Source organism: Ambystoma mexicanum, chromosome 10 (genome assembly GCF_040938575.1).
Source record: "Ambystoma mexicanum isolate Mex_15411 chromosome 10, UKY_AmexF1_1, whole genome shotgun sequence".
NCBI lineage: Eukaryota > Metazoa > Chordata > Amphibia > Caudata > Ambystomatidae > Ambystoma > Ambystoma mexicanum.
In genome coordinates this window covers 924,959,852-924,972,023 of record NC_090932.1, presented here as the reverse complement: position 1 = coordinate 924,972,023, position 12,172 = coordinate 924,959,852, and the positions used below count along the sequence as shown (strand labels likewise).

Here is a 12,172-nt window from a genome sequence, read left to right as displayed (position 1 = left end):
ACAATCATGAATTATTTTCAGAGCCACAACACCTCTGCTGCCAGCCACCATTGAGTCTGTGTGCCTGGGGAACCATACAATTGCCAGTAATGCGGTTGAGACTTGTACTGTAATACCAACTCATTCATGGGGTGCCTCAGTCAAACTCCACTTAAGGGATGTCACTTTGCTCCCCTAGAGCTGCAGGATCAGCATACAATCTGGATTAATTAGGAGTATCACACAGAGCTAAAGAAGCTTCAAACCACTGCAAATGGTGAGCCATGGCCCATCTGAGGGGGCGACCCATCAATACTGTACTGTGAGAGCGGTTAATTGCAAAGCTCAATATCAAGGACAGCACAGGTACAAGATGACCCTTCAGTTAACTACTAAATAGGATTGTGCCACTTTTGTGACTCATCTACTGTCCCAGGTTTTAAAGCACTACCCAATCACCTTTACATCTGAAATTGTTCCTGTAGTTTTCCAGTCCATATGGGAAACTAGGAGAATTTAGCGGAGAGGTGGGGAGAAAAGAGATTGGTAATGGGTAATCCTTCAGCTGCTGGGGGGGGCAAGAAGGATCCATAGGAATGAGCAGATGGTGGCTGTAGAGCAGGAGGAGAGGGACACAGGTGTGGTGGGCCAGGCGGTCAGGAACATGAGAAAGTAATAAGTGGGAGGCCTGGAATAAAGCCAGAGAAAATTCAAGGGTGGACGGCTGTCTGCCGACGACAGCATCTTGGCCCAGGTCCCACAAGCAAGCACCTTTCCATACCTGAGAGACAGGAAGAGGTCTTCCCCCAACCATATGCAAGTAATCGAGGCACAAACCCAAGAAAGCAAGAAGCCAAAGAGGATGCTTTTGTCCGAGATTGTGGTTTTCTAGGTGAGATTCGAAAAATTGACAAAACAGACATTCAGACACTAGGCCACTGTGACATCTTCCCTGGAAGGAGTGGATGTCCCAGAGAAATATGAACAGCCCCAGAGAGAAGCATCCAAAGAGATATCAAGCTTACTTTCATTTATGTTTTGGCTTTCCTATGTTTGGGCAATTTACACCTCTGGGATTTAGAATGTGAAAATAACAGTGGTTGGAAGAAAACTGTAGCTGGCCTGTCTTTGATCGATGTTCACTATGGACAGCTTGTAACCCATGTGTTCTCCAGCTTTCATCTGCTTCAGATAAATTGTTCGCACATTTTTCGGACATACGACCTTGTCAGGGTTAATTTAAGCGGGAAGAAAAGAACAAAATCTGCCAACAGGGATGGGGTTACCATAAAAAAGGATCATTTAACCAATTCTATTCAACCCAATATAAAAAGGCCACCTGCAAACTTGGTGTTGAATCTTATCTTCAGGAAAAGCAAAACATTTCACTATGTTCTGTTGCAGCAAAACGTGTTTAGCAACCTTCAGCCTGACCTCCCTCGCAACATTAACAATGACCATGAGCATATTAAGATCAGTTCCTGCTACATGCATCATAACCAAGCTAGCACCCTCAGCGGCATCTCTTTTCTCCCTCAGTGGAATATTGCTTTTTGTCCTCTTCTGCCCCTTTCTCAACAGCAACCAAATCAGTAAAGGAGTGTAGGGTAAAAACAAAGGGGTGGGCCGCTATAAGAGAGCCTTGCAGCTCAGCAGTGAAACTATCAAATACCCCATGCTGTGGTGAATCCGACTGGGAAAGCAGAGCATCCCACACTAATGGAGTGTACTGAACCATAGAAGTGGTCTTCGATTCTGCTGATGGAGTTGACAGGGGAATGCTACAAGTGGCATAGTTGCACAGAACACTGCTTAAATGATATTTGATGCAAAACAAATAACCTCAACAGAGGTGATTGGGTAAAGGTGGAGGGGACAGATCTGGGTACGCTTGAACACCCATGGCACTAGGAACATAGCTTCCCCTCAATGGCATAAACGAGGGCCTGAAAAAACTGCATTACCCGTAGAGATTCTTATTTGGGGTATGCAGAAAAGCGAGCTGGAACATTCACAGACCAATTTAAGGAGTTCTGCCTTTTCAACTAGGCCATCCAAAGGATGGAACTGGCCCTCCACAACATTGGCACTTTTCTACTCCCAAAGTGCTTTAAGGGCAATATTAACAATGATTATTTCTAAACCTCATAACTTGTCTATAGAATTACAACCCAAGGTGTTATTTTGCCGACTAGTTCTGGCCAATAAAAGCTCAAGGCAAACTGGGAGCACTACAATCTTCACAAATGCCATACAGTCGCAAACACTTTGAGATCATATGGGTTCATGTGGTTTTATTACAGTGCAAATGAATGGCAAGCTGAGTGAACAGATTCTAGAATTTTTCTGTGGTATTGTAACATAACTTGCTAAAAGGATGTGAAAAATATCAAAATTAATGACAGCATCAAAACAAGAGACATAAGCAAAAACTATTAACAGTTATATATAACAGGAAACGGAAAGCATGGAATGTGTGGGGGAAAAAAATGTACAATTAAAAAAACACTAACGCAAGTAAGACTCCTACCTGAGCAAGGGTTGTGTCACTACATGCTTTTCTGGCATCCTGAAACCAAGATAAATTAAAGTCCATTACATTAGGAAATGCAGACAAACATAACTTATCCTCTTTCAAACTTTAACACCTCCCATTCATGGGTGCACCATAGGATTTTCAAAAGATTAACTGCTCAATCATCTACAAACATTTATAAACAAGCAATTTAATTAAAGTATCTTTTTCTATTTGAAAATGCAAGGGGTTAAACCATTACAAAGCCCTCTTGCCAAACATTGAGCCGAATGTGAGGCCCTATTCCAAACAGCAGGGATCTATCCTCAAGACAGGGTCCTCAGATCTAAACGGTGCCAGTAAATTGCCCTCACCCCACCTTCCTGCCACAAGGGTCTCCTTTAGACTGGGCGGTTATGCCTGGGACAACTGTAGTAGGCACCCCCCTACTACATGTGTGGGTCTGGGCAGGATTTGCTCCACTAATAAATGGGTATTAGCGGATGATTTTCTGCCACTCTAGTGAAGCCCAATCCTGTTTCTAGGTGTCCATCCACTATGGGCTTTTGGAAAATATCACCCGACTCAGTCCACTAAACTTGCAGGATACAGAACACCTAACTGACTCAGCAACACGTTATAGCCCATTTTCTCATTCAGCAATTTGAAAAGGATATAGCACCTCTAGCTTGCTCAGCAACCTTACTAATACTCTGCTTGGCTTCAGTCAGCCACAGTGCCACAGCCTGCAACAGGCTTTTACCATGGCCTGTATTCTTCCCCTGCATACTGCACCAGTGAGATGCCCTGGAACCAACCCCTCTCATGTTACCTAACCCTGAATAAGCTTCTCTTCCTTATAATTACTCTTGCTCTTCATTCAGCGCCTCCTTTCTCTTATCAAACCTCTTCCTCTCCTCCTTTCCACCTTGGCTCTCACACCTCCTCAACCTACTCCAACCTCCAGCTCTCCTCACAGCAACACTAGCGTAGTTTAGGAACACGGTCCTCAATCCCAAAGAGCTAGTGAAGTTATAGGGCGATTAGGGCAATAAGAGTTTCAATGGCTGGCTGTTCTTTTCCAGATTTTCCATGGCCCCAATTAGCCCTGGCAGTTTTTCCACCTACCTCCTCTGGAGGTTAAGGTGGAAATACCCCCCATCTCAATTACCCCCGTCCCACCTCCTCAATTTCCAGATGAGGGGAAATGTGCTCGATTAGTTCACGTCCTCACTATCTCAGTCAGGCAGGTGTGTCATAGCAGGTTCCTGAACTGTTCTGCCTAACAACTTCGTCGGGTTCTGGCCCTCATTTCCCATTCCATGGACTTCAGAGCTGTGTTTTTCACTTGCAAGCATGACAATTTCCTCCATCCCTGCCGTAGGTTTTACTTCAGATTCGTGCTGTCAACCCCTGCCCCCTTCACTGACTTGTCATTCTTCCTTATCTGCCTCATCTTGCAATTCAGGCATGATCTCTCCCTACTACCTTCACCTCAATCCCTCTAAAACAGAGGTTAAAGTCCTTTTCTGCTAACACTACTTCTCCCCCACTCTCTCCTCTCCATTTGTTTCCCCCCACCAGTCTGTATTTCTGCCTCTGCCCATAATCTGGGCATCATTCTCAACCGCTCACTTTACTTTTCTATCCACATTTTTATTATCTCCCACTCTTGTCAATACCAATTGTTTAACATCCGAAAGGCCTGTCCACTCCTCACTTTTTGTTACCAAGGCGCCTTAATTAATCTCTTGTTTTTTCAAGACAATTTCATGTTAATTCAACAAATATAATTACTTTGTGGTAAGTAACTTAGAATGTTTACTTTCATTTTCTTTTTTTAAGCTGGTGGATCCCACCATTTCCCCCTCCCCTTCACTACCACCCCACTAGAACCCCTACCCCAAACTGCTCCCCACCCTCATTTTACCCCTTAACCCACATCTCCATATAATTCATTTGAAGTAATTACCGCAAAGTAAATTATTTGTGGAAACAACAGGATACGCTTGACTATTGTATTGCTCTTCTATCCTCTTTGGTCTGCCTTCTTCTCATCTTGCTCTTCTTAGATCTGTTTATCATTCTTCTGTCCATGTGCTTTGGTCACTTTTCCCTCGTGATTCTATTTCTTCTGCTTTTCACTCTTCAATGGCTGACCTTTGAAGCATGTCAACTTTTCAATTTCCTCTGTTTTTTAAAGCTTGCCTTGCTCCTCCTCCTCCTCCTCCTTCCCTGATCTCTTTCTATTCACAAACATGCTCCCTTCTACCACAATCTTTCCATTTGCTGTTCCCGAGTCATCTAATTTCCATTTTTTATCTTACTTGTGACTATTGGAATTCTCTCCCTCTTTTAATGCGTTCCACATATTCCTTTCCCCTCTTTCAAACCCAACTTAAAGCGCATCTTCTATCCAACTAATCTATTGGATTGTTTACCATTTCTTTAACCATTGTACTGTTCGTTGTACCTTTGTGAAGCACTTGGGCGTCGAGCGCTATAGAAATATAATAAAAACTCAAAATATAAATAAAGATGAGGATTACCTTGGTGATCTATCCCCGCTACCCATGATAGGCATACCCTATTATGAAAATAAGGCAACGGTTTCGGAGCCCCATCTCAGGTTAAAATAATACATGAGAAAGGCACCTCTGCAACCTGTGATGTCCCATATGCCAGTCAGTACTGGTGCAACTTGTGATCAGGGGAGAGCAGAATGGAGCGGCCCCCACTCAGTGTCACCTATCCGAACAGCAGGGTCCCAGATATCTGTAGGGACCTTCCCAAATGATGTTGGAGGAGCGACAAGATACATTTCATTATGTATGCAGGCACTGCAGGATCCCTTGGGTCAGTGGGAATCCACTGGGTGCAAGGCAGCAAAGAAAGGAGAAGGCAGGGACACAGAGGGAGAAAGCCACCAAACCATACAGAGCACAGTGTGAGGAGCCAAGAATGAGACTGACACAAGGAGTGATGGTTTTGGTCAAAGACTTTAATTAAAATGAAGGGGGATGGGGAAATGCCCCTATGTCCCTGCTCTAAGAAGTGTTTACCTACCTAAAACCAAAACTAAGGTCGGTCAATGTCAGAATGTCCAAAGTACTATTCTGGCCTTCACATTCTAACAAAATTAACTCCAAGCTTAAACGCCTAACGTCTTTGGCATTGAGTGGGGTATAAGTGTTCAAAAAGGAAATGCGTAACTCCAACATGAAAGGTTCCAGAAGGATAGAGTTACTTATTCCAGAGGGTGGTTCCCTTCCCCTGGATTTCTCTTCACTCTGCTCTATATTCAAGAATATCAGTTCCTTAGGTTGCTCTTGATCCAGAACACAACTGGTATACAAAACAACTTGGCTGATAGTCTGTATTTTGCTAGGATACCTGGTCTATTACCCTGCCATGTTTCCTCTATCCTCTTCAATGTATTGCCAGTCCTTTGCTAGTCCTCGTGTATCCTTATCAGGATTTCCTCGAATGCTGTATAATACACACTGTTCAACTTGATGATGCCTGGTGTGCTTTCCTGCCAGGGCTTTCTCCTATGAATATGCTTGCGACTTGCATCTGCCTGGTGCAATGTCCTGCCAGGCCTTTTATCATGTGGGCCCCCGCACAAACTCACAATCTTCTCATATGTGTCCTTGCACTTTTAATCTGCCTGGTATATTCTTCTGCCAGGAATTCTCTTATAAGGGTAAAGTATACACTCACAAACGTCAGTATCCTATTCTTATTCTGCTTTGCCTCTTTAACATATGTTCATTTGTTCAATCTCCCTCATATATTCCATTCATGTTTGTTATTTTTTGGCAAGGCTGCTAATATGCCCCAGTGTTTCCTCGGGTGGACACACTGGCTGGCGTATGAGGGGTCACTTGCAGCAAGCAGGCGTCAGGGTCTCAGGGTTTCGTTCCCTCTAGCCCCCTCTGCTTCTCAGCTTCTGTGTCCTGCGGCTTCCACGCACTCGCTTCACGTCCATCTGGGCTTTTGTGGCGTGGAGGCTGCCTCAGAGTTCATGTGAGTGCCCAGAAGCCTTCCATTCCCTTCAGGCGTTATCGCAATCGGCTCCCTCTTGCAGTGTGCTCTGTGAGGGCTCAGAAATGAGAGGAGGACACAAAGTTGTAATGTTTTCAACATCAGACATTTTATTAACTCAAAAGGGTTGGATAAAGGCATTTCTGTCCCTACCCTAAAGAGAGTTTCTCTACCTAGGAAACTCAAGCTAAGTATCATTCTGAGTCTTGTCGTCAAAATTATGAAAACAGTCCTGGTGTCCAAACTTTGATTTGGTGCGAGGTAAATATTCAGAATTTTACTTAATGAAAAAGTGTATTGTGAGTGATTGGAATAAAGGAGACCGACGCAGGTAGGTATTTTGCCCACTTACCTATTTATAAATAATAAAAGAGGGGGTAGAATGCCTCACTAGCCCCAACTCTAGGGGGCAGGGGGGGGGGGTTCCCTTCCTCAACAAAACTATGGACCAGTGTTTGTCAGGATGTCCTAAGCAAATAATATCCACTGTCGTGTCAAAATCCAAATCTGACAGACCATTTCAGGGCATTTATGGATGCGTACATCTGACTGGATGTGATGGTTGGGATACAGAATGGGACCTTAGTAGATAGAGTGGCCTGTATTATGGTATTATGTAAGAACTACCATGGCATTTATGTGATGAATCATGTTACCCATAGGAAATCTCATGTTATGGTGGACGCAAACTAATAACAGTCGAGCTCAGATAGCACGCAAAACACTGCGTAATGATGTACATGTGCAAACTATTGGGGGGGATGGGAACACAATGTATGAAGGAGTTTGTTGGGGAAAGATGAGGTAGGGGGGGGGGCCCCCCCCCCCCCGAGTTGGAAAGCGATCACTGTTTATGCCCCACCAGTGACCTGGACTCGACGGGCATACTGTTGGTTTCATGCTCTGCAAATTCTCAAAAAGAATTAAAAATAAAACCTATTCTGACCCTTGCATTCTATATGCTCCAAAAACCTTCTACAAGGAAAAGTATCGTCTCTCTTGGCTGCTCCTCTGCAGCCTTCTGGTGTTCTTGAACATGAAGTTACAAAGTGGAAAGTAAAACTCTCCCAAGAAATGTTCAATGAAACACACACTGTCACAAGCAAGACTTATTTCTTGGGTCACCCACTATTTGGGAGGTGATTTTTCTCCCTGTGTTGTGTATTTTACAATGCTGGGGAACAATACACATTCCTTGATCTTTCATCAGGCATGCAAATAATGAACAATTGCGTGTTAGCCTCTTTCCCTGCTTCTGGCAAACTTGTGGTACATTTTCCTGCCAACTACTTGCAAATGTTACTTCTCTGAATTACTGGGACGAAGAACAACATGATTTCTTCTGGTCTCTCCTGTGGGCACTGGATTATGATTTGCCCATTTTATTCCCTCTTCTAAGTCACAGTGGGTTGGTTCTTTTATCTTTTAGGTGATTTGTGGGGGTTTAGCGGCAACACTAGTTGAGCTTCTCATTTACCCCAATGTGGCGCTGTGTCAACTGTACAAACAATCTCAACCCACTCTCCCCAGCAAGTACCTTTTAAAGTGTACCTGCCGCATGGTTCACGTCGCACGCACGCGGAATGCCGCCATCCTGAAAGACTCCAGCCCAAGCATCCATCACAAGCTTTAAAGCTTAAAGACATCCTTTCCCTACAATTGGACATTCTGGAAACATCTCAATTACAAAAAGCAAGCAAATTACCATAATAAGATTAAGGTCATGAAAGGAAGAACTGTAAGCAGATATTAAACCTTAGGAAGACCCTGAGCAGGGTTTTAGCCCAGAAATCTGAACAAATTGCAAACTCCGAGAACCACTAAGCCAGTCCACCTAGCAATCAACTGTACTGATTTATGAACAAACTGTACTTATCATGAATCACTCATGTGTATGAATTATGTGATTTTATTATTGTATGATTGAACTCTTATATCCGTGAAAAGTGGACAGCATATAGTAATGTGTAGTAACACGATGACAAAATACAATATTTAATTTTATACACCTACTCACAACTGTGCCTTGAGAAAGCCCAGATGAGGGTGAAACAAAGGCACGTGCCTCCAAATGGGAGTATGTTGGCATGGATTTACACAAAAAGAATACTTATGGCACTTTACCAATAAAGAATATGAAAATATAACCGCTTTGGTTTTATATGGAGACAAACAAACTTAGCAAGCTATGCGCAAGCGACCTCAAAAACACACCTCCCTTTCACAATTGTTCCAACTTACCCCATATTGATATCTCATAAAATGGAGATGTGTTCAAGTTCTTTCTGTCAACCTCTTCACTAGTATCTCTTGGCTTGGCTTGTGGCAATGCTTGTTCCAATTTTCCCCAAATTGACATCTCATATAAACGAGATTTGTACCTTTCCAGTCTACCTGGTTTGTATTTAACTTCTCTGGACCGATTCACTGGTGCAACGTGCAGCTGAGGCGAAGCTCTGTCTCGGGGAAGGCTTCCCTGGTCTGGTAGACCCTTGTCCGGTTCCCACCTCTGCTTAACCACTCCTTGCCGATGGAACAGAAGCAGTCTCACAAGCCTGCGTCCTCTGCACCCTCGCAGCAGTGGTCTGCCTTCCAGCGGTCCGTCCTCTGTACTTTCAATAGAGAAGCAGGCCTCCAGGCAGCTACCTGGGAGCACCTTGCTCTCCAAGCACGGCTTGTCTCTGTTTCATGCCTTCTGCTGTGGGTCACGTTTCCCACACCGCAGCTTTCCTCTCTTCTCTCCCATTGCGGATATTCATCAAGTTTATTAATAATAATAATACTAATAATACTAAGCAAGTATAAATGCCCATGCAGCTGATTGCTAGTAGAACTAGCCCGCATGTTGAGTTTGATCTTCCTTTCATTCCACATTGACTCCTTCCTCGTCTCAGTCCTTGAGGCTTTATCGGAGTTGAAGCCCACAAAGGATTCCAACCTAAATGTTACATTGTTCTACGTTTGTATTTAAATTAGAAAAATCAGAGATATAAGATGTTATGTTGGTGTTGAGCGCATATGAAGTGTAAATGGCCTTCTGTTTAGGATGTCTGGCAAGGAGGGGTTTTAGGGTTTCACAACTGGAGGATTTTGAATAATGACAACATGCCATCAAGAACTCAGAAATTATAGGGTCTTCCTCACAGAGAAAGGGAGAATATTGCTTCTCTCCTAATGGAGTCACCACATCTCCCTGACGGCCATCTCCTCCCATGTGATCCTCCCTCATAATACCTACCCCAGGGCAGGATCAGGTAGTGTCTGCCTTCCCCTACCCACATGGGAGGAGCCTTTAGGTTGGGTTCAGAAATGACTCCATAAGATTCATTACAGCTCCCTCTTAGAGTCTGCTCCCTTCTTCCTTGTTGGCAGGCCGGTTAGCTCCACAGACACCGCTCCTGCCCCACGGTTCCTCAGTCAGCATTGAGAGAAGCAGCGTTCTCCAGCCAGCGTCTTCGACCGCCTGTCAGTTGGTCTGCCGGTTTAAAACTTCAAGCATCATATTTGTTCCTGTAACTATAGAATAGCGTGTGCTCCCCTCTTCCAGTACTCTTCAATACTTTGCTCATCTTTTTAGTCACAGTAATTTTGTTTTTAGGACAATGGTAGTTGGTTTCTGATGTCTTATTTGCAAAGTTTGAAAAGATGTTTTCAGGAATCTTGATAGGCAAGTCAGATTTGAAAGACGTGTATACAGATCCTGTGAAAGTGTTTCCAGTACCTTTCTTAGGTGGATGAGATGAGCTATGACAATATGCCATTAAGGCATCCCATGAGGTCATGACACCCTCCAAAGCGCTGCCCCCCCCCCATGTGATCCTTCCTCATAGCCACCCCCCCCCCAGGGTCAAGATCAGCTAGCGGCTCTCGTCCCTTGGCCACATGGGGAGAGGCCGCCACCGGCAAAGGAGTGAATGCACCATCAGATTTATCACAACGGCCAGCGACCGAAGAGTGAGCAACAGAAGGCAGTAATATCTAGTCTTGTCAGGTTGTTGAATGCAAAGTAGCTACCTTGTACCTTCAAGTTGGCAGAGGATACAAAGAAAAGTGTCTCATTACAGAGGAGACGCTGTGGACTGGGGAAATGGAGAACACTGACAAAAAGGGAAGCCACCGTTCAGCCATCCAGCCAAGCAGTTGCATAAGGCTCGCCTGAGGATATGAACAAGTAGATACTACTGTGATGGCAGTGTGGAGACGGAAGGCGACAGCAGGCTAGAGTCTGTGCAGAAACAATTCAACTTGGAGTTTGGAAGGGGGTGGTGGTCAGGATTGACGGCAGGGCAACAAAATGGCAAGCAAGCTGGGAAGGGCTGGGTAGTAGCAGGGAACAGAAGGATCAAGGCAGGGAGAACAAGGGCTTGATCAAGGCGTTTCAACTGGCTTTGGTGAACAGAGGCAGTCGGTCCAAGTGGTAAAAGCCATCTTGCAGCCATACCAGGAGGATACCCATCTCAGTTCAAGCTGCACACTAGTGTCAGTTGTTTTTCGCTGTCCGCCTCCTCCAACATGAACTGAATACTGTGAGACAGGCATGGTATAAAGAGAGAAACAGACTCCTAGTTCGTTTGAAAACCTTTGATTTCTAAGGTTCCTGGTTTGGTGTAATGCCTGACTGGCATAAACTATAAAAGAATCATTCTCTCAACTGATGTTTCTAATGGCGGTCATTGTCGAAGAGTCCAAAATACAAGTCTGTGTGTCTAACTACCTTCAGTGTTTTTAAGTCCTTTGGGGTTCCCTTCCCCAAGCTACAGTTTCATCAAGTTTCTAAAGATGCAAAATAATAACAGTTCATTTTGTAAGCGTCTCAAGCTTCCCTTCCCCGTGCTTCAATCCTCTCACCAGTTCAACAAAAAGTTCCAAGTCTATAACTTTGTTAGGCCTCTTAGGGTTCCCTTCCCCAAACTCAGGCCACTTTCAACTTTGAAACACAAAATCAGATTGTCAGGATGTACTTTGATTCCTAAAATAGGCCCCTCTCTCTTTCCCCCCGAAGCTCTAAGCCTCTTCCAGCTTCCAAAAACAACCAATTTATTACAGTTCTGTCTTGAATTCACAAAACATTCTTTCATGGGGTAGAATCAGAGGCTTTTGAAAATGCTAGGCGTTTTGCTTTTCCTAGGTGCGACCACTCTGACCCTCTTCCCCCTCTCTGGGCTCTCACATTCTTCGGCTACCCTTTTGTTTCCTTGAGATGCATTCTGCATCCCTTTCCGTGCACTCCTGCACTCTCTGCTTTCCTTTTTGTGCACACTTGCACCCTCTTTTGTACCATGCATATTTTCACATTCTTTAGCGTGCCTCCAGGCACTTTTCTTTACTTCTCATGCCCCTCTCTCACTACAGGCCACTCGCTGCTTCTTTCCACTTCTCCTGTTTTCAGCTTCAATCAGGCTTTGACTTGCCTTTCGCTCCAATCTGTTTTTCTCACTGCTTTTCTTTTGTTTTGTGTCTCCTCGCTGTGCTTTCAGCATTTTTGCTTTACTTTCACATCCTTCTTTCTTTCCGATTCTGTGCCGCTTTTCCCGTTTGTGCCTTTCTCCTGCTCTCATTTAAACACATGCTCCCGAGTTTCTCTTGCTTTCTTGACGAAACTTGCCGGGCAGTGTCACGTTGAGAGGTGGT

The 12,172-nt window shown here is 44.4% G+C and overlaps 1 protein-coding gene across 6 annotated transcripts in view; it reads right to left on the bottom strand.

Annotated features, from left to right (window-relative positions):
- GNB4 (G protein subunit beta 4) overlaps positions 1 to 12,172 on the bottom strand; it is a 1,465,460-nt gene that overhangs the window by 438,215 nt on the left and 1,015,073 nt on the right. For all 6 annotated transcript variants that reach the window (XM_069618681.1, XM_069618684.1, XM_069618683.1 and 3 more), the window contains one exon: positions 2,510 to 2,548. In XM_069618681.1, the coding sequence (XP_069474782.1) occupies positions 2,510 to 2,548 (39 nt within the window). The remainder of the gene's footprint in view (positions 1 to 2,509; positions 2,549 to 12,172) is intronic.